Here is a 23,763-nt window from a genome sequence, read left to right on the forward strand (position 1 = left end):
CTAGAGACTTTATCTCTTTAGCCCCTGTGCACGTGCACCAAGCTGTAAATGGCTTATGGGGGCTGCTATGAATGTGATAGTTTCGTGGAACTTCCTTTATAGAATATTAGTATAAGTCCATATTTTCAGACCTAACTTTCTCAACCCAACTCTCAACCTACCGGTAATTCTCAAAGGCTGGTATAAATGCTCATGCCTATGTATTTATTTGGTATGAATTTGGCACAAATTTGGCACTATTTAATGCTTTAAACTTATGAAAGTATGAAAGATTCAGTGGTGAGGTGGCAAAATAGGGGGGGGGGTTACCTTCTGAAAAAGCCCCTCCATGTCTCTGAGCTGATCTTTACATATGTATAGCATGATTTAAGCTTTATTTAGGCACATTTTCTGGGTAGTGCTCTGATATCATAATACATGCCTATGTATTGGCAGTTAAGTATAAATTTTTTATTTAGTTATTTGATTTCTTAGTCCGTCCTCCCAAAGGAGCTCAGAATGAGTTAAAAACCAGGCACTCTAGCATTTTCCCTATCTGTTCTGGCAGGCTCACAGTCTATCTAATGCCCAGGGCCACAAAGAGCAGCGCAGGCTAGGGTTTAAATCCATAACCTCAGAGTGATGAGGCTGTAGCTCTGACCACTACACTACACTCTCCTAGCCTAAATAAGAGTATTCCATAATATTGTGCGTAATTCCTTTACCCACCCTCCCAGTTTCATGCCCCCTTGGAGTTGGGTACCATCAAAATTAGACATTTAGTTTATAGATTTGGAGTATGTCAGCTATGTGCATAACTACAAATTATCACCAATTAATGCTTAAGGCCAATTATTGGTACTTATTGCTAGTTAAGTGCCTGTTTAAGAACATAAGTGCCTCTGCTGAGTCAGACCAGAGGTCCATCGTGCCCAGCAGTCCGCTCGCGCGGTGGCCCCACAGGTCCAGGACCTGTGTAGTAGTCCTATATCTATACCCCTCTATCCCCTTTTCCTTCAGAAAACTGTCCAATTCCTTCTTGAACCTTAATACCGTACTCTGACCTATCACGCCTTCTGGAAGCGCATTCCACCACCCATTGGGAGAAGAAAAACTTTCTAGCATTGGTTTTGAATCTGTCCCCTTTCAACTTTTCCGAATGCCCTCTTGTTCTTTTATTTGTTGAAAGTTTGCAATTAGCAAATTAAGTTACATACATAACTAGCCCTAGTCTATAACTGTGCTTCCAATTGTGCACCTAACCTTGGGCAACATTAATAGAATTGGAGGTTAGTTACTAATAATTGGGGTTAAGAGTAAAATAACATCTCTTAATGGTACCCCATGTTAATAACTTGCCCCCTTAATACTGATTAACATGCAATTATTCTATATAATTACATGTGCAACTGGCTCAAAAGTAAAATGTGAAATCTACAGAAAAGAAAAAGTGAGGATATTAGTGATTCCCACTCTGTAGATGCCCCAAATTTTCATTTGGCGTCATAGGTATGTCTGCACCAGAATATAAAAAACACCATCCTTGAGTAATAAAGACCCAAAGGAAAGCATTGGCTTACTAACAGCCATGCATGTGACAAATGTAAAGAGGGAGCCAGCTGCTCTCTCTCTTGCCTTCTGTCCCTACACTGTTGTGCCAATAACAGCTTGAAAGAGGGACCAAGTAAACATCACCACCACCAACCCAAAACTGGTCTCTCTCACCTCCGGCACATATCAGTGCTGTCATCCCAGCTTTCCTCTCCCTTGCCTCTGGCATTAATCACCGCTCCCATATTAGTCTTTCTCCATCTCACCTCAAGTACAAATCACCACAGCCATCCAGCCCTTTTCTCCCTCATCTGCTGCTGCTATCCTAGCTGTCTCTTCCTCACCTCCAGCACAAATTATCATGTCCTTCTGGTCCTTCTTTCCCTCACCTCCACCACTGTTCTGGAAAACTATCTGCAGAGTGAATCCTCAAAGAATTATTAGTAGACCCTGACTTAGAAGCACAAATATATGTAAGTAAACCAGAGCTCAGTTGCTCTCACTCCTGAAGAGACACTGAGACAGGACCTGCTGTAGAGAGGAAACTGCACTGGTAAGTGTTTACATGTTGGGAAAGTGTGTTCAAATCTGGGGGTTAAATAGATAATTTTCAGTGACCTTTTAAAAATTATTCTGCTTATTTCATAAAGGCAGTTTAGAGCACTGTTTTTCAACCTTTTTACACCTATGGACCGGCAGAAATAAAAGAATTATTCTGTGGACGGGCATCGGTCTGTGGACTGGCATCGGTCCGTGGACCGGCGGTTGAAGAACACTGGGCTAAGTCTTGGGCCAGACCCCGCCCATCTCTACCCAATCTCCACCCCAGACCCCCACCCCCATAATAGTACTAATTGCACCTTGCAAGTCCTGTGCCTCATCTGGAAGCCTTCCCTCTGACGTTGCAACGTCAGAGGGAAGGCTTCCAGTTCAGGCACAGGATGCCCGTAGGAGCCACTACCTGTGGCTTTGTGCACTGAATCAGTTAGGAAGAGGGAGCTGGCTCGAAGATAACGCCGCATCGATCGCACAGTGGACTGGCGGTTGAAGAACACTGTTTTGGGCCTGATGCACGTGCTGGCCCTGTGGACCGGCAGGAAATTTCTGTGGACCGGCACTGGTCCATGGACCAGTGGTTGAAGAACACTGGTTTAGAGTACAGCTAGCATTTAAAATCACTGTTTTAGAGTTTTATATAGCAGTAGTTTAGAGCATAGATAGCAGTTACAATAAGTCCTGTTTAGAGTTTGATTCTTACCTACATATCCCATCTCGCAACCAAGCTAGGCTTGATCTTTGATTTATAGGCTTTTAAATTAATTAAGTAGACAGAAGGTTTAATTAGGGCATCTCCAGTAGTCATTAACTAGCTTCGACCAATACAGGGGTAGATGAGAAAGCTACCGTGGGCTGCGCCACGTGGTTAATGAGCAGTCCATGATTTTCTTAAGGGTTGCACAATGTAGAAAGAGGTTTAGCATCTCCTCTACTCTGCTCCCCCCCCCCCCCCCAATATCTTCTATTTGCTGCTCACACTGGCCTCGGCTTCCTTCTGACATCACTTCTTGGTTGCGGGACCAGGACGCGATGTCAGAAGGGAGCCGAGACTGGTGCAAGCAGCGGGTAGAACATGCTGCTCCCACAGAGAACATTTCAAGAGGTGGGGCAGGGGACGCCCAAGTGGAGAGCAGACGAGTGGAGAGCACACTGCGGCGATACCGACCGCCACCGCCCTGGACGCCAAGCTTTCTAGCTACACCACGGTTTACAAGTTCCTGTTTGAGCAATTAACTATGCAGTCAGGGCAAGATTCTATAAACAGCGCCTACGTTAGGCGTCACTATGCACCCTAATCATGGACGCCTAACTAAAATTTGCACACAGCCCAAATTGTTTTAATTAGTTAAATGGTATGGTAATTGACCAAGTCACTGAAGTTAATTGGAATTTTTTTTTTTTATTGAAACAATTAAGAGTTCCAGTGGAACTCAGAGTGGTGCCTAGCAATGCCTATATTGAGCCACTCTCCAACACCTAATGACACCTACCTGAAAAGTAGGCATACTTAGGGTTGGAGAATAGGCCTAGTATGACTTAGGCATCGCTAGGCATCCAAGGTTGGCACTGGTAAATTAGGCCAGGTAAAACTTGGCCTGGTATAACAACTAGTGATGCCTAAGCATGCCTAGCTGCAGTTAGGCGTGATTCTACAAGTAGCATCTAGCGTTTGATAATCACGCAGAGCAGTGCCCACAATGTAGGTGCGCTTAGGTGCCATTTATAGAATCTGGCCCAGTGTAGCTATATAATTCCTAGCTTCACCCATACTTTGCCCCTGGTCCACCTTGGCATTAACCAGTGAGTTCCATGGCAGTTAAAGTGGATATTCAGTGGCACTGTCCAAATAAGTGCCACTGAATATCCCCTCCCAATGCACTCAGCATGATTTAACCAATTAACCCACCCCCTCTTTTACAAAACCGCAATAGCAATTTTTAGCACAGGCCGGCATGCTGAATGCTCTGTGCTGTTCCCGACACTCATAGGGTTGCATCGAGAGTAGAGATCTGCACGGGAACGGGGATCGCGGGACTCCTGCGGGTCCCGCGGGAATCCCCCCCTTACCCATGGGACTCCCAAGGGGACCCCCCTCTAGCCAACGGGACTCCCACGGGGATGGAAGGCTTTGGAAGCAGGGTTCATCCATATTATATAATGTACATGTCAGCCTTAGTAAAAGAGGGGGTTTATAAGTTAATTACCTGAACAGAAAACAAAAAAAAGGGTTCCACTAAAGAGATTCCACAAGGAAAACAGCAGCACAAACACAAAAGAAACTGTGGAATGGATGATCCTGTCAGAAGTAATTGCTGCTTTTTATGGGGACGGGCGGGGATGGAGGTAATTCCTTGCGGGGATGGGTGGGGACGGAGAGGATCCTGGTGTGGACGGGTGGGGACGGAGAGGATCCTGGCAGGGATGGGTGGGATTTCTGTCCCCGCACAACTCTAGTCGAGAGCAGTGGAAAGCATTCAACTCGCCAGCCTGTGCTAAAAAACGCTATCGCGGTTTTGTAAAAGAAGAGAGGGGGTTAAATTATTCTGAATATCAGATCCACTGTCAATAGTATATAGAAACCATTAGTAAATGACATTCTACACAGAATATAGTGGGTAAGTAGTGGAATGTGGGCATTAACTTACCTGAGGTTGGACAGGGCTTGTGTGATTTCCTAGGAGGAGCCGTTTCATTTATTTCATGTCTGTACACAAGGTGTGGCTTGTAATGCTCATCGTCATGGTCACCTCCATCTGTGTTCATCAGAGGCTCTACAAAATATTCCCCATCATGTGCTTTAAAAGTGCCCATCTGTGCAACAACAAAAGTTACAGAGTTTGTATAAGAAGCTGCACTAATATTTTAAATTCAGCGCTGGGCTCAAGACTGACCTTGTGCTCAATGATCCTATATTTATTTATCTATATATTTTGTATTTACTGTACCACCTTTAGCAAAGAAAAGAACTACAAATCAAAAATAGGAAAGTTACATCCACACAACATTCAGATCATCTCAAGGAAAATAGGGATAGCAAGGAAAAGGTAGGAGGGGAGGGAAAGGGAGTTTCTGAAGCTGGAAGCACGATGGCCCTTTGGTGACACCTCGTCAATGTGGAAATGCCTGTTCAAACAGCCATATCTTATGAATACAGGCAATCCCTGAGTTACAGACGCCCAACTTATGTACGACTTATATTTAAGAACACAGTTGTGGCTTCATTTGATTTCACTGAGTAGTATTCCCAGTGGCATAGACTCCTACTCTTCTCCTGCAGCAGATTCAGGAACTATTCATTACCTTATGATTGTGCATGCTGTACCTTAGAGCAGTGTTCTTCAACCGCTGAATGATCCATGGAAATTTATTGCTGGTCCACAGGGTCGTCATGTGCATCGGGCCTGACACAGTGTTCTTCAGCCGCCGGTCCATGGTGCAATCAATGCAGCATTGTCTTCAGGCTGGCTCCCTCTTCCTCAGTGCTGCAGTGCATAAAGCTGTGGGCAGAGGCTCTTGCGCCTGAACCGGAAGCCTTCTCTCTGACGTCGCAACGTCAGAGGGAAGGCTTCCAGATGAAGGATGGGACGCACAAGGAGCCGGTGCCCATGGCTTTGTAAACTGCAGCACTGAGGAAGAGGGAGCCGGCCCAAAGATAACACCGGGGGGCGGCATAAAATGGCCAGAAGGCAAGGCACAGCGTGGAGGGAGGGAGACAACAACGGTGGGTGAAATGATTTTATTTTTTAATTTAGTGATTGATTTACATCTGCTGTCTGTATTTTGCACTGTTCAGGAAGAAATGCATTTGTTTCTTTTCCTCTGGGGTTGTACTGCGTGCAGACTCTTGCATCTACGGGTTTGTTTGTATATATTAGTACTTTTAGTTTTTGGTCCCATATTTGCATGGGATTATCTGCGTTCTGGTAGGAATGAATATTGAGAAGCATACAGTGTGCTTTGTGTAGTTTAATTTTGTGGTTAACCATTATGTGTTTTTAAGATTATATTGTGTGTGTGTATATATGAAAAATGAATGGAAAAAATGGTGTTACAATTAGTACTATTATGGGGGCGGGGTCTGGGGTAGAGATGGGTGGAGTCAGGCCCACAACTTAGCCCAGTGTTTTTCAACTGCCAGTCCACAAAATAATTATTTTATTTCCGCAGGTCCATAGGTGTCAAAAGGTTGAAGAACACTGCCTTAGAGTAGGGGCAGTTGGCCCTTTCATCAGCTGGAAGTAGAGGTAAGCAGCAAGAATCTTAACATCTATAAGTTCTGAGTTACATACAAATCCGACTTTAAAACAGCTTTAAAAACGTAACTTGTTCTTAACCCAGGGACTGCCTGTATTTTAAAAGACTGAAACCTAAAAGACCCAAAACAGCATTTGACAAGGGATGTTATTTGCTAGCCGCTGAACCGATTTGCTCATGTTTACTTAAATAACTCAGTCCTTGGAATATACCAAATCTCATCAGGTTTTCCAGAAATCTACAATGAATATGCAGGAGATAGATTTGCATTCCAAGGAGGATGTGTAAGACAAACTATCTCCTGCATATTCATTGTGGATATCCAGAAAACTCAATGGAACTTGGTATGCCCCAGGTTGAGAAGGCCTGCTCTAAGAGTTCTTTTAAGAACATACGATTTTCCGCTGCTGGGTCAGACCAGTGGTCCATCGTGCCCAGCAGTCCGCTCACGTGGTGGCCCTTAGGTCAAAGACCAGTGCCCTATTTGAGTCTAGCCCTACCTGCGTATGTTCTGGTCCAGCAGGAACTTATCTAACCTTTTCTTGAATCCCTGAAGGGTGCTTTCCCCTATAACAGCCTCTGGAAGAGCATTTCAGATTTCTACCACTATCTGGGTGAAGAAGAACTTTCTTATGTTTGTATGGAATCTATCCCCTTTTAACTTTAGTGAGTGCCCTCTCGTTCTCTCCACCTTGAAGAGGGTGAGCAATCTCTCTACTAAGTCAATTCCCTTCAATATCTTGAATGTTTTGATCATTTCCCCTCTCAGTCTCCTCGTTTCAAGGGAGAAGATGCCCAGTTTCTCTAGCCTCTCATTGTATGGCAACTCCTCCAATCCCTTAACCATTTTTTCGCTCTTCTCTGGACCTTTTCAAGTAGTACTATGTCCTTTTAAAATGTACGGCAACCAGTGTTGGACGCAGTATTCCAGGTGGGGGGCGTACCATGGCCCAGTACAGCGGCATGATAACTTTCTCAGATCTGTTTGCCATCCCCTTCTTAATCATTTCTGGCATTCTGTTTGCCCTTTTCGCAGTGTGGTGTAGTGATTAAAGCTACAGCCTCAGCACCCTGAGTTGTGGGTTCAAACCCTGCACTGCTCCTTGTGACCCTGGGTAAGGCACTCAATCCTTCATTGCCCCAGGTACATTAGATAGACTGTGAGCCCGCCAGGAGAGGTAGAGAAAATGCTTGAGTATCTGTCTGTAAATCATTTAGATAACCTTGATAGTCAGTATATAAATACCTAACAAAATCAATAAATAATCCTGCACCAAGCAGTGTGTGACAATGCAACTGTATTGATTCATGCTGTCATGCCACCTCTGGGAAAAATTCTGAAAAATTATTTAGCATGTAGTTTGAGCATGCTCATTTGGAACTTACCATGGGATGCCTCAGCGCATCCCACAGTAAGTCCTTTTAAGCTGTGGTATGCATGTGCTAGAGCAAAAGGAACCATACATCAGGAAAAAGCAAATAGATAGAATAAAGTCAATGGAAAAAACTTGATGCATATATAGATCTACGATTGATTAGCCCTATGATATATTATGACAAACATTAATCAACCATATTCCCATGGCAACTTGAACATGAAAAAGAGATCGGCATAATCTTTCTTTTTGGTAAATAACATTTCACAGAAACACATGGCAGAGTAGTTACATTTCTAATAAAAAAAAAGAATTTTAGTAAAAGTAAAGCTATCTCCTTTTTCAAGGAATATCATCCTCCACCCTATACAAACTCACAGGAATGCGGGTGGAGGACTCCCATGCATCTCAAAGCTGCTTAGAGGAACACTGCCCCTCAGCCATTTCTTCTCCAAGCCCTAAAATCTTTAGTCTTTCCTCATATGAGAGGAGTTCCAACCCCTTCTTTGTAATTTTTCTAATTCTGCTATATCTTTTTTGAGATGTGGCAACCAGAACTGACACAATACTCAAGGTGCAGTCCTAACTAACCAGAACGAGTTCATGTACTTTATAAAAAGGCATTCTTCTTTAAACCCTGCTAAAACAATAGGTCAATTTTAAAACTAAGGCTGAGCACCTCGTTTAGGTTTAAGAGAACTGAAACAGGCACCTACTGTAGATTTTTTTCAATGAAAACTTTCCTAAAGGCTTCCAAAATGTGGTTGCCTAGAGATATGTAAATTCAATCCTCCTCTCCTCCAGCTCATGTCCCCTATCAAATCTCAACACTTTAAATACAGCCACCTAAAAGTAACAAACCTCTCTTTTCCTCCCAGCTGAACCCCAATAACTTAAACATACATATAACACTCCTGCCCAACTGAGATCTTCTCCTGTTTATCCCGGTGGCCGGTCAAAAGCACGCGAGGACAAAGGAGAAGGCGCGCTGACAACCGAGCACGGACAACTGAGCGCAGGGCTTAATCGCGCCAAAGAAAACCCGTATTGTAAAGGGCTCTGACAAGGGGTATGGGGGGGAATCCCCCCACTCTACTTAATAGGGATCGCGCTGCCTCACGCTGCCATGTTGGGGGGGGGTGTAACCCCCCCCCCACATTATACTGAAAACTTAACTTTTTCCCTAAAAAACAGAGAAAAAATTAAGTTTCCAGTATAATGAGGGGGTTACAACCCCCCCAAACCCCCCACAACGCCAGCGCGATCTCTATTAAGTAAAGTGATTTGGTAAAAGCAGTTGGCAAAGAGAGGTTTTAAAAAGAACTGGACAAATTTCTGGAAGAAACTCCATAAACCAGAGAGCCAATGCTTATCCCTGGGGGTAGGTAGCATGAAACCTATCTACTATTTGGCATCCTTCAATCTGGATTGATCACTGTTGAAAACAGGATACTGGGCTTGAACCCAATATGGGAAATCTTATTTTCTTAGGATTCCTGGTTGCAGATATGTGCATTTGTAGCCTCCATAGTAGAGAGCTGAACGGGGACGACGGGAATCCCGTGGGACCTGCGGGTTCCCCCTTTGGGTCACGGGGATTCCGTGGGGACGCCCCCTAGGGTCACGGGGATCCCGTGGGGACGCCTCCTAGGGTCGCAGGGATCCTGCGGGGTTCGATGCAACTCGAGCCGCGAGGCTCGTCTTCTTTTTCCTATCTGTCCTGCCGCAGCACATAGCCGACCGGAAGTCTTCCCCGATGTCAGGGCTGATGCAGGGAGGGCTGGGACAGTGCAGGCAGGAAATAGAAGATGAGCCTCGCGGCTCGAGCTCCATTTTTCTGGTAATTTGCTTGCAAATGAGGGCTGGGAGGTGGAACACAAAAGGGGGGGGGAGTGCGTTTTTGGACACAAGGCATGAACTTGGGAAAGAGGATGGAGGAAGGGAGGGAAAGAGATGCTGAGGTGGAGGAAGGAATGCGCTTTTGGACACAAGGCATGAACTTGGGAAAGAGGAAGGGAGGGAAAGAGATTCTGAGGTGGGGGAGGGAATGCATTTTTGGACACAGAAGGCATGAACTTGGGAGAGAGGAATAGAGGGAAAGAGATGGTTGTGTACACGAGAATGGAAGAAAGGAGAATTTTTGATCATAGGGAGAGTGAGGTACAGATGAGAGGGAGAAATATTGTGGTGGAAAGGGAACAGTGGGACAGATTGAAATGGATGCAAGAGGGAGGAATGTTGGACACAGTGGTGAAGGGAATGGAGGGAGAGATGTGGCATGGTGCTGGAGAGGGATGATAGAAGGAGAAATGTTGGGCATGGGGCTGGTGGGCAGGCACGAAAGATGAAAAAGGGATACATGCTGGCCATGGTAGGAGGAACCAATGGACAGCAACAGAAGAATTTACAGAAGATGGGAAAGCGGAAAAAAGAAACTGGGACCAACTTTATGGAAAAATAAGTCTCCAGACAACAAAGGTAAAAAACGGAATTTATTGACTAAAATATGTTAGCTTTGGGAAATGTATATAGCAGATGTCTTTGTATTGTGTTCAAAAGAAAAGGAAATGCAGTTCTGGTTTTATTTCTATAGTGCTGAAGTACTTGTTGACCCTTGCTGTGACTGGTGGGGATCCCCAAGCACTGCCAGCAGAAGACCTCCTCTAGAGATGGCCAGAATTCCCCTCCACCAAGCACAGCAGTCACTGGCAGCATCCATGAGCCACTAAGGTGCCAGCATCTGTGACTCAGGGACGCTACTGCTGCCTACCAAGCTTGGCAAAAGGGACCCCCGGCCAACTGCAAAGGAAGTCCTCAGCTGACAGCTTGAGGGTTCTTATCAGCTGAGTATTTATATTTTATATTTACATTAGAGGCTCTGATAGAAACCCGTTTACAAAGTATGTATTCTTCCCAATTAATATTTCCAAATTAATAAAGTCTCTTTGCTTATTTGTAAATGGGTCTCTACTAGAGCCTTTAATTCAGTAGCATAATTAAATGAAATAACTATTTTTTACGTTTATAGGGACAGGCGGGGACAGGTGGGATTCCTCGCGGGGACGGGTGGGGATTCCTCACGGGGACGGGTGGGATTTTGGCGGGGACAGGTGGAGACAGGTGAGATTTCTGTCCCCGCGCAACTCTCTACTCCATAGGCCTCAAAAATTAAAGGCAGGCAACAAAACGGGGACGAATTGTGAAGTTATAAAATTTGCGGACGACACTAAACTCTGTAGAAGGGTTAGAACTACGGAAGAGTGTGAGGACCTACAAAGGTACCTAAACAAACTGGAGGAGTGGGCGAATAAATGGCAGATGAAATTCAATGTAGGGAAATGCAAGGTCATGCATATAGGGAGAAAAAAACCCGATGTTCAGCTACCAAATGGGGGGATTAGTATTAGAGGAAAGTAACCTTGAAAGAGATTTGGGTGAACTGGTGGATACAACAATGAAGTCAACGGCGCAATGCGCAGCAGCCGCGAAGAAGGCAAACAGAATGTTGGGTATTATTAAAAATGGTATTACGACCAGAACAAAAGAAGTCATCCTGCCGTTGTATCGGGCAATGGTGCGCCCGCACCTGGAGTACTGTGTTCAGTATTGGTCACCGTACCTTAAGAAGGATATGGCAATACTTGAGAGGGTCCAGAGGAGAGCGACACGAATGATTAAGGGCATGGAAAACCTTTCATACACTGAAAGATTGGAGAGGCTGGAGCTCTTCTCCTGGAAAAGCGGAGACTCAGAGGAGACATGATAGAAACCTACAAGATCATGAAGGGCATAGAGAAAGTAGAGAGAGATAGATTCTTCAAATTTTCAAAACATAAAAGAACAAGAGGGCATTCGGAAAAATTGGAAGGGGATAGATTCAAAACAAATGCTAGGAAGTTTTTCTTTACTCAGCGGGTGGTGGATACCTGGAATGCGCTTCCAGAGGACGTAATAGGGCAGAGTACGGTACTGGGGTTTAAGAAAGGATTGGACAATTTCCTGTTGGAAAAGGGGATAGAGGGGTATAGATAGAGGATTACTGCACAGGTCCTGGACCTGTTGGGCCGCCGCGTGAGCGGACTGCTGGGCGCGATGGACCTCGGGTCTGACCCGGCAGAGGCATTGCTTATGTTCTTATGTTCTTAGTTAACTTTCCTAATACTAAATTCTCCACAAAGGATGCACCCTCAAGTACCACTACCAGCCAGCACCCTACACCTGAAGTACCCCTTAACAGAGCTAGATGGTAGCTCTACCCCTAGAACAGTACTTTCTCCCCCAGATTTGGAAAAATAATCCTTCCACATTCCTCAGTCCTACCCTTATTCAGGGGCCAATCACTTTTGCCCTGTTGGCAAGGAAATTCAAAATGGTGCCTTACATTACTTTATTTTGCAAATTTACTGTACTACTTTTTGAGGTCGGCTGCATTAAGGTAGATTGCAATTCTAAAAGTAGCAAGAAACAATTAACAGAGTGGTGGTAGGTGGGGGGTGAGGGTGAGGGAAGGAGGGGCTCTATGTAGAGCGCAGAAGAGCCATGGATCAAGACTCCATTTTAAATTAACATTGCTGTGTTATTGCAGCCTAGTTAATAGGTTCCCAAGATTTATGTCCTAGATCAAACTGAGGGAAAATTCACCTTCTTGGGTATCTAAGGCACTTAAGAAATGGGTAGGTAGGTAGGTGCAGTCATTTGTTGGAGGAGCCTAGTGCATTTCCAGTGCTCTGTGTCTAATTTACATGGTCAACACTAGGGGCTCCTTTTACAAAGGTGCGCTAGCATTTTTAACACACGCATTGACTATTGACTAAGTGAAAAAATATTTTCTCTGATTTGTTTTAAATGTACTACTTTGTAACTTCATGGTGTGTCCCCTAGTCTTTGTACATTTTGAAATAACCAGTTTGTATATACCCATTCAACCCCACTCAGGATGTGTGATAGGATGTATGCCCCGTCACGTGAGAGGGTTTCTTCCTCATTAATGCTGCTATTACACCAATGGACAGCAGAGGGCACTAGTTCATTGAGGTGGCAGTTAGGCTATCCTCCAGCAGGTGGTGCTAACCTGCTAGAACAGGTCAAGCCTGAGACAGAGCAGTGGGACTCAGAAGGAAGGAGTATATCTATACCAGAGTAGATTCTGTGAGAAGAGGTCCCAGAGGGAGACATCCCTAAGAGAAGAGGCCCTGAGACAAGAGGTCTCTAGGAGAGGCCCTGGAAGGAGGAAGTAACCCTGAAGTTTGGATTTTCCTTGCATGTGTGTTTGGAAATTATGAGAAGTCAGTCAAGGTAGAACAAGCTGTAACTTTGGCTATATAAGAATCCTGTTTAGGAGGTCTAGAAGGAGCCAGACCTATGTTTGACAACACTGTAAATAGATGTATGTAATTGTATTGAGGGTTTGAGGACTTTTTAAAGTTGGTCTCTGAATTTAAGAGACATTATTCTTTATTTACTGTGCCAACGAAGTGAAAAGGATTAGCCTGTGGTTAATAAAGGTTTTTGTTTCACCTTGTACCCTGTATGTGTTGGTTTTGCTTCCCCACCACTCACACACACTATCACAGGATGTAATGTAATATAATAAATGTAATTTATTTCTTAATCCGTTAAGTTCGAAGCGGTTTACAGAGAAATATGCATCTCTGCTGAGATGTCTGTGTGGCCAGTCCGTGTGCGTTTGTCATTTGGACGGGGAATTTTTTTTCAAAAATGGTTCAAGAAGATAGATGCACTAAGCACAAACACATCTAGTAAATGGCCATTTTCTCTATTGGATTTTTGGGCATTTTTCCCAAATGGCCTGATTCTACAGTATAAATAGTTCCTAACTCCAAGGCACCACTTGATGCAGTTGTCAATCAACCGCTAGGCACCATTTACAGAATCACGCCTACCAGTGCCTAACTCAACTTAGCCGCCAGTAGGCAAATTAGGCCAGGAACACCCTGGCCTAATATACTGGCACCTAAGTTATACCATGCCTATTCTCCACATCTAACCATGTCTACTTTGTGGGAAGGGCAGATAGACATGGGTAAGTAACTTGACGCGTCATTAGGCATCTCTCCGAGTTCTGTATGGAACTCCTAATGAATCATGTCTTTATTTTTTTAATGAGTTGTTAATGGCATGGCCAATTACTACGCCAATTAAGCTCATTATTTAATTTTGAGCTTTGCATGAAACTCAGCTGGACGTCCTTGGTGTAAGAGCCACTTATGAGAATCTGGATCAAAAACGTTCACAATTGGATTTAAAAAGTACAAAGTGAAAACTATCAACAATCCAAAATAACCAAAGGTAAGTCTATAGTGGAAATGTGGTCTATCTTATTTGGATACGGATATAATTTGATATCAGAGCCTGTCCAGGAAAAGACCTCAAACGCCCAAGTGTTTTGAGAAATTCAGTTCTGAAAAACATTTTAAAGGGGCTTGAACATCATCACTGGTCAAAAAAAACAGCTATCTTTTATTTTTCTTGTTTTATGCATGATATTTAAATTATTTTCATGTGCGCATGCAAGCAGTAACTATTGCAGTCATTGGGTAAGCAGTGTGTAAATATATCGATATTATTCCAATGGTCAAATTTAGCAATTATTTATCTCAAAATATGATAAGCACTTAGCTTGCTCACAATGGAACTTAGGCCAGTCCGTTTCACTCTCGGATTCTTCTTAAGGGGAAATGCTGACTCTGTAAATCAACTTAATACTGCTGCTCTGTCGCCTTGCAGTATCAAGTTGAGTGTATAACGAAGCAGTCGGAACAAAGCAGAAATAGCAGTTACTAATCGATTTACAGAGAATCAGCACTTCCCCTGAAGAAGCCATCTGAGAGTGCAACGGACTGAGTTTTTTGACCAATGATGATGTTCAAGCCCCTTTAAAGTGTTTTTCAGAACTGAATTTCTCAAACACTTGGGCGTTCGAGGTCTTTTCCCAGACAGGCTCTGATATCAAATTATATCTGTAGCCAAATAAGATAGACAACATTTCCACTACCCAAAATTGGATTTAGACATCATATTGAAAATGCATCGCCCCCCCTTTCTTGTTTGATATGCAACAGCCAGAATTCATACAACATTCAAACACGATAAATATACTGTATTTTTCACTCCATAAGACACACCTGACCATAAGACACACCCTAGATTTAGAGGAGGAAAACAAGCAAAAAAAACATTCTGAACCAAAATGTGTACTAATTTATACCAGGCCCTCACCCAACCCCATCCATACTCCTTGCCAGGCTCTGCACCCTGTCCCCTCTTCCCTGCCAGGCTCTGTACCCTGTCCCACTGCCCTGCCCTGTAACCTGTCCCCCCCTTTCCTCTGGTGGTTTAGTGGTAGGCTGGGACAGGAGGGAGATACCCAGTGAAAGGCAAAAACAGTGAACCAGTCAAAAACTCCCTTTAAATAAAGGAAAAGAAGAAGAAAAGAAAAGCAGCATGGTTGACTATATCCAATCTTTTTATTTCTTCCAAATAACCCCAGCCAAACATTTCTAACAAACATCAGAAGGCCACTACCTCCTCAAAATGAACCGTTCCAAACCCACCAGGCACCCCTACACACTCCTCCATTCAACAGACACACAACATACATGCAGTCAGTCATTCATTCAAGCCTGTCCCCCCATTCCCCCCTCCCCCCCCCCCCCGGTCAACCCTCCTGCCGGCTATCTTTTGTGTGTGCCTTGGCCTTTAGAAGAGGGCCTGGCCTGTTGTGACCTGATAATGTACCTTGCCAGTGGTTGTGTGGCGGGCCTGATCATTATCATCCTCGTCATCAGCCACATTGATTACCACAGGAGGGTGTGTGGGGCTTGGGAAATTCTCGGAGCTTTCCACCTTTATCACCCACGCAGTTGTGGTGGGGAACTGACCGGAGCTGCCAATTTATTCTGTGGTAACGAGAGCTGGACTACTTTCACTTCCTCTTCTACTGGCTCCGACCTGGCTCTGACTTGCTAGGAGGTAGGAACATTCCATCAACGTTACGGCCCCTTGCGTGAAGGAAGTCACAGTTTGCCTTCTGACATCCAGAGAGCTGGTTTTCCCAGTAGCACAGAATCTCGCTGAGGTTTGTTTTTTTTTTTTAAATCAATCTTCGTGTGCCAAAACTTGCAGACCTGCCGGAAACAGCGCTCTTCTTCCCATAGAATACAAACAGGTATCGGCCGGCAAGAGCGGGATTCGCGAGAACTGAGCCAGCCATTCAGACAGCGGCACGGGCCCAGGCAGGAGCGCAGAAAGCACGCTTTTGCCGGCCGATACACTGCTGGACCACCAGGCTTAAGGGACATTTAAAAAAGATACTATGGGGGGGGTTAAAAAAGGCGGAAGTGGGGGGGGGTTCATCGTCTTCGCTGCATAAGACGCACCAACATTTTCACCCACTTTTGGGTGGAAAAAAAATAGTGCGTCTTATGGAGCAAAAAATACGGTACTCGTAGAGCAGGGGTGTCCAATGTCGGTCCTCGAGGGCCGCAATCCAGTCGGGTTTTCAGGATTTCCCCAATGAATATGCATGAGATCTATTAGCATACAATGAAAGCAGTGCATGCAAATAGACCTCATGTATATTCATTGGGGAAATCCTGAAAATCCGACTGGACTGCGGCCCTCAAGGACCAACATTGGACACCCCTGTAGAGGCATTATAATATAAAATAGTAACATAGTTAACGATGGCAGATAAAGACCTGAACGGTCCATCCAGTCTGCCTATAAGTTATACCTATTAAAAAATACATGATTAAAAGTTTTGTTCTCAGTTGCTTTCTTACTAATTCCTAACATTTTGTTTGACTTTTTGGCCACCACCACAAACTGTGCATTAGATTTCATCATATTGTCCATAGTGATGCCTCGATTCTTTTCCTGAGACATGACTCCTAACATAAACCTAGTCTACATGCATCAATTTCCATATTAAGGGGGAGAGTTAGCAACATAGGCTACTGTTAAGATGTGTTATTTTATTGCTAACCTCAGTTATTAGTAACTAGATCTCACTGCACAAAATACGATCTATGCTAAAATAACAACGGTAACCCACGTTGATAGCTACACCCCTAAATTTTATCTTCCTTTTGAATGCCCAATCTTCCAGTTTCAAGAAGTCTTCCTGCAATTTCTCACAACTTCCATGTGATTTAACAGCTTTACAAGTTGAATAATATCACCATGGATAACATCTGGACAGCTGCAGCAACACAGAATTTACAATTCTGTGCTATTTGCATACCACAGGTCAGTAAATCCCTTGAGAAATTACTTGAGTTAGAATGGTACTGCATTGAGGTGCCAATTTAATATGGCTTAGTCCCATATTTAGGCACCTTGATCTTTTGAATAATTGGTTAATAAATCAGATTTAAGGATATTACTGTCATACATTCACCACTCAAATTGACCAGTCTAGGCCATAATGTATCCTTTGGTTTACTTTAATCTACTGGCCAAACCAGCTGTCAAACAAATCTTGCATCATTGAACTTAAAGCTCAGCTGAAGCATTCTTTGTCTGATGGAAATAGCTCCAGTTTTGGCAGTATTTTAAGCATATGTAAGCCCTTGAGTCTATTTTTATTAGTTCTGTGGTCTTTAGAATATAATCGATCATCGTCATTACATTAAGATAAACCACTTGTTTCAAACAGTCTTTTATTCAATTCTTCAATGGTAATAATTTCAGATACTGATGCAACAGAATGGATTTTATCCAGGCTATGAATCACCCTAACCAAATTACTCTTTCATTTCTGTAAGCAACAAATATAATTCAAAAGTCAACTTAAAGCACATAAGATCCCAGTCTAATTCACAGCCTCAATGTGCTTCTGCTAATGCTAGCACAATAGATGTCAGATCTGTGGGAGCAGTAGGTGCTCCTTTGGCAAGTAGCACTTCAAAGGCATGGTCAGGGCCGGATTTAGATGAAAAGAGGCCCTAGGCCAGGGGTGCCCAATACGTCGATCGCGATCGACCGGTAGCTCAGGAAGGCAACGTAAGTCAATCGCTAGACTCGTGTTGCCGTCCTGATCTACCGGGCCAATCAGCCTTCCTCTGTATTTTCCCTAGGGCCCAGCTGTCATCTGCTGCTGCCACCGCCGCTGAACATTAAAAAAAAAACAGCTTGAGATTTCAGCCCGTAGCGAACTTATGCTCTGAGCTCTAACGTGTGCGTGCCGGCTTCTCTTCTCTTCCCTCCGAAACCGGAAGTTATGTCCGGGGGGGGGGAGAAGGGAAGCCAGCACGCACATGTTGAGAGAACTGAAGCAAGCGTTCGCTACGGGCTAAGGCGGGAGACAGGTTAGTGAAGCATTTCCTCTTCTTGCTGCCGGGTGCTGCCTACTTTCTATTTCCACGAAGGCAGGACACGGCAGCATTTCCCCCAATAGGTCGATTGCGATGCTGGCCGGCCGAAGCAGGGAGAGCTTGGGGCGGCATCGGCTTTCGGGCCTGTTATTGGTGGCGGTTTGGGTCCTGGTCCCCAATGGCAGTTTGAGTACTGGTCCCCGATGGCAGTGGCAGTGGCTTGGGGGAGGGCAGGGAGAAAGAAAGAAAAAGGGCAGGCAGGGAGACAGAAGGAAAGAAGAGAAACAGAAAAAAAAGAAAGGGAGGCAGAGAGAAAGAAAGGGCAGGGAGAGAGGAAGGAAAAGTTGGGGGAGGGAATGAAGTCTGGAGGAGAGGAAGCATACAGGCTAAAAGAAGGGAAGAAAGATTGCATGCACAGTCAGAAGAAGAAAGTGTAACCAGAGACTCATGAAATCATCAGACAAGGTAGGAAAAATGATTTTATTTTAAATTTAGTGATCAAAATGTGTCTGAATTTATATCTGCTGTCTATATTTTACACTAAGGTCCCCTTTTACTAAACCTCAAGAGGTTTTTAGCGCAGGGAGCCTATGAGCGTCGAGAGCAGCGCTGGGCATTCAGCGCAGCTCCCTGCGCTAAAAACTGCTATCGTGGTTTAGTAAAAAGGGAGGGGGGTATATTTGTCTATTTTTGTATGGTTGTTACTGAGGTGATAGTGCATAGAGTCATCTGCTTTGACCTCTTTGAAAAAACCCCAGAATAGGAATGATAATTAACATTTTCTCTGCGTATGATGTGCTTTGTGTTTTTTAAAAATTTTTATTGTTGGTAGATCATTTTGACTTGGTCATTTAAAAAGTAGCTCGCGAGTCAAAAAAGTGTGGGCACCCCTGCCCTAGGCTATTCCACTTATGAGGCCCTTTCACCTCCCATTTTTAAGTTTGTAAATTGCATGAGAGATAATAAAATACATCATTACTGTGATATATATCAATATGTTAAATGAAACATGTTGTTATTGGTACTAACCTTTATAAAAAATGTGACACGGATAATAAATAAAAAAAAGTCGAGAACACTTATTTGGACATTTATTCTCAGCACCATATATAGTACTTGTAACAATAACTAATCAAACATAACACACAACATTTACAAAGAAACAAAATTCAAATAATGAAAATCTTTGACTACGAAAATAAAATATGCAATAAAAATTATCAAATGAAGATATTGTCACAAAAAATTTTTTTCAATAGTCTATAAACACTTCACTAAAGTATTGAACCTACTGAACTCAAAAGGCGAGAATCAAATGATCGTGTACGCAATCCTAAAATAAGAATCTTTTCTAATAACATTAACACGTGTTTCATATTATCGAAGTAACACGAATATAACCGAACGTCGGGATATCAATAGGTCTGTTCGTTTGTCTGTTCCAATCTACACCAATCTGCACTTTATTTATGCAAGAACAAACCAGAGCTTAGTAGCATAAGACACGTCAATATTTGCCATAGCAATCAGTGAACGTATGAACTATACGATGGTGCAATCTAGTATATACAAACGAACAGACCCAATGAGCCGAACGCGTTGATCTTAACCAATACATTTTTATGTTTGTTTATTAGTCGTATGCGTAGAATTTCTCCTTATTTTCGATTCAGTGTTTTAGTGTTCACTGTTTTTAGAATAGTGTAATTTTAATTTTGCTAACAATTTGAATGTAGGCCCCTCTTGATCTTGAGGCCCTAGGCTGAAGCCTAGTTAGCCTATAGGAAAATCCTGCCCTGGGCATGATCAAACACTCCAGGTGAAATACCACCCAACCTAAAGCAACAACACCCATTGAAAAACTTTGCAAGATATTCAAATAAAGGCCAGGCAGAATCAACAGGGAAAGGATGAGGCAGTTATACTTTTGTCCCCTTGAATAGGACACAGCTTCCTACTTTTCCAAAATGATTGGAGAATGCCAACTGAATACAAATTGACCCTATATGAACACAGTGAAAGAAATGTTCAATCTTGAAGGTGTTCAAGCATCCACAGCACCCACAGAACTGGAACCTATGTTTTATTACATCTATGGCCATGTAGTCCTCACACACCCACCAAGCATTTTCAGACAAGCTATTTAATCCAGGTAAATTAATTACCCATGTAAATTCATCCAGGGCCAGCTCAAGGGATTGTGGCACCTTCCCCACCACCACCTATGATCCAGTAGCTCCCTCTCTATCTCAGTTCCCCCACCCCATGTAGATGATAAAAGATGCCAAAATCCTTATTACCAATACAGCATCTCTCTCTCCCTGCCCAGAGAGGAGAGAGAGAGAGAAAGAAAGAAAAAGAAAGAGAAAGAGAAAAAGAAAGAAAGGAGAAAAAGAAAGAGAGAAAGAGAAAAAGAAAAAGAAAAAGAAAGAAAGAAAGGAGAAAAAGAAAGAGAAAGAGAGAAAGAGAAAGAAAGAGAGAAAGAGAAAGAAAGAGAAAAAGAAAAAGAAAGAAAGAGAAAAAGAAAAGAAAGAAAGAAAGGAGAAAAAGAAAGAGAGAAAGAAAAAGAAAAAGAAAGAGAGAGCACTCTTTATCACAAGCGCCCTGGGCCAGGGCCTCACCTGGTCAATACGTTGGGACAGCCCTGAATTCATTAGTCTACCACCATTGTCTCTCAACTATGTTATCTTTATCATTAAACTGATCAGTCCCTTCTATTTGGCCACTTTTTACCTCCACTGCTCTTCCAGTCCCTCATATTCCTCCTCCTTGATCACCCACCACTCCCAGCTGCTTCTATCAAGATGAGTAGCGTGGCACTCTTTAAATATTTTGACTGACTATCCCTTACCAAGCAATTCCATACTTAAAGTCTGGATTGCATGGTGCGCACAAGTCAGCTGGTTATATTAGCACTACCTTCCTTCTGAAAGCAAGGAAGGTAAGGTAGGCGAGAGACAGAATTGAGGAGGACAAATGGAGAGATGAAGAAGATGTTTATTTTGCATCACTTTTATTTTTCATTATATTCTGCTTCCCATTCTATTTATCTTTTATTGTGATTTAATATTATTTCTTTTTCCCCTCACCATCCTTGGAATTTTATCTTTTTTTTTTCTTTATCTTAATAATTGTTTACACAAGTACATTAGCTAGATTGTGAGCCTTTGGGACAGACAGAGAAGTCTTAACTGTATTTTATTGTAACCGCTTAGATCTGTAATACAGTGGTGCCTCGCATAACGAACGCCTCGCACAACGAACGCTGCACACAACGAACTTCATGTCTTGATTCACACAACGAACTTCGTTTCACACAACGAACTTCACACAACGAACTTCGTTTCACACAACGAAGTCGCCCGAGCTGCCGATGTATTGCATCCTTCCGCGCAGGCACTGCAGGCAGTCGTTAGTCACTGCGCTTAACTGCCCTCTCTCACTGTATACAGTCGTCCTTTTAAGATAAACTCAATATTTTTTATATATCATGGCTTCTAAAAAAAGCAGGAAGGTGATTTCTGTTGAAATGAAATGGGAAATAATTAGAAGGAGTGAATGTGGGGTAAAACAGTGTGACCTCGTCAAAGAGTTTGGCCTCAGCAAGACCACCATTTTCACCATTTTGACAAATTTATCTTTTTTTATGTCATCTTAGCATATTTTATACTGCAGAACGAATTATTTTTTTTAACATGTATTGTTATGGGAAAACGCGTTTCACATAACGAACTTTTCGCATAACAAACTTGCTCCTGGAACGAATTAAGTTCGTTGTGTGAGGCACCACTGTATGTTTAAGCAGTACACTCCCCATTGAAGGAAAAAGGAAAGAAAGAGAAAAAAATGCAATATCGTTTATTAAACTTGATATATCACCTTAGTTGCAGTACAATTCAAGGCAGTTTACAATAAACTACATCAATAATTTTTTTTTAAAAGAATGTTATTAAAAATAGGATAGTACACTACTTTCATACAGAAAACATAAGATCATTCATTGTTCATCACTGCAAAAGTGCATTCTCTACTAAATTTACAGTTAAGAGAAAGGGTGTTCAAAGAAATAAATCTTCAAAAGTACACAAAACAGAGTACTGTATTTTTCGCCCCAAAAGTGGGTGGAAATGTCGGTGAGTCTTATGCAGTGAAGATATAAATTTTTAACAACCCCCCCCCCCCCCCGGGTCGGGCCTTTTAAAAACACCCCCAGTACCTTTTTAACCCTCGTCCCTTTTTAAAAAAAACCCCGTCCCTCTAAAAATTTCCCCCATTGCCTGGTGGTCCAGTGATGCATTGGCCGGTAGGCGTAAGCTCCCCCCCCACCCCTCCCCCGCCTGTCTGGGCCCACGCCGCCTCTTCCCGTCCTGTCCCGCACCTCTTTAAGCGTCTCCCATTGCCTGGTAGTCCAGCGGTGTTAGCACCGCCCTCTGAATGGTGTTTCAGTGTCGGTCGGCAGGCACAAGCTTTCCTCCCGCCTGCCTGGGCCAGCGTAACCCTCCGAATGGTGCCTTCAGTTTATTCAGGTACTCAAGCATTTTTCCCTGTCTCTCCCGGTGGGCTCACAATCCATCTAATGTACCTGGGGCAATGGGGGATTAAGTGACTTGCCCAGAGTCACAAGGACAGCGTGGGTTTGAACCCACAACCCCAGGGTGCTGAGGCTGTAGCTTTAATCACTGCGCCACACTCTCCTACGCTTCACTGCTAGACCACCAGGTAAGGTTCCAGGGAGGCCTGGACGGCTTAAAAATAGCCAAAAAAAATGAAAAGTTTTTTGTTTTGTTTTTTAAATCACAAATAAATGAATTTGCAGATACTGAAACCGCGGATTCGGAGGGAGAAGTGTACACATCTTATCCTGTCTGCATATCTCAACTGCACTTTCACGCTCAGCTACATACAGTATTAAGATGTATCATTATATTGTGCAAACGTTAACATCATGTCACTGTTATCTGAATGCCCTTCTATGTTGTCTATTACGGAATCAATTCTATTGTATTGGCATTTATCATATTTCTGTTGCATGATTGCTCTACAGTTCTGTGTTTATATTTCTGATGCTCTTTCATGGATGTCCTACTACTAGGATTCAATTTGCCATCTCCAAGTTTACTCATCAATTGTATTTATGCTTATATTTGGTCATTTTACTTCTGTTTATGCTAAACGATACCTGCTGTGCATTGCCTTGGGTGAATCTTTTCATAAAGGTGATTAATAAATCCCAATAAATATAATTAATTAAACATGCAGCTTCAAATTATGCTAAATCACTCTTCAAGAGGCAGCTATTTGCTTGGAAATATAACCAAACATATTTTATAAATGCACCATAGGCACCGTTACCTATGTACCAGTACCTGCTCAATTTGTATTATCCTGTATCTTATTGTAAACATCCTGTAACTGTTTTCTTGTTAATATCTTGAACCTTTATTGTAATCACCCAGTACCTGCTCACTTTGTATTATCCTGTATCCTACTGTTAACACTGTACTCTCTCTAGACACGACTTTCACTGTAAACCGCTTCAAACTTAGGGTATAGCAGTATATAAGAAATAAAATTATTATTATTATTATTATAAAAATGAGCCCCAACAGTGCACAAAGTTTCATGCAAATAGTTTAACACCTGCTCCCCCCCAAAAAAAGAATACTGTATATGCATGTTATATGTGTTTGCATATTTTATAATAAACG

General features: G+C 43.0%; 1 protein-coding gene across 3 annotated transcripts in view; it reads right to left on the minus strand.

The window, feature by feature from the left end:
* ADAMTS20 (ADAM metallopeptidase with thrombospondin type 1 motif 20) overlaps positions 1–23,763 on the minus strand; it is a 223,301-nt gene that overhangs the window by 197,850 nt on the left and 1,688 nt on the right. For all 3 annotated transcript variants that reach the window (XR_004540714.1, XM_033959656.1, XM_033959655.1), the window contains exon 3: positions 4,734–4,899. Coding sequence is in view for 2 of the 3 variants with exons in the window: in XM_033959656.1 (XP_033815547.1) it covers positions 4,734–4,899 (166 nt within the window). In the remaining variant the exon portion in view is untranslated. The remainder of the gene's footprint in view (positions 1–4,733; positions 4,900–23,763) is intronic.

This window comes from Geotrypetes seraphini, chromosome 9 (assembly GCF_902459505.1).
Source record: "Geotrypetes seraphini chromosome 9, aGeoSer1.1, whole genome shotgun sequence".
NCBI lineage: Eukaryota > Metazoa > Chordata > Amphibia > Gymnophiona > Dermophiidae > Geotrypetes > Geotrypetes seraphini.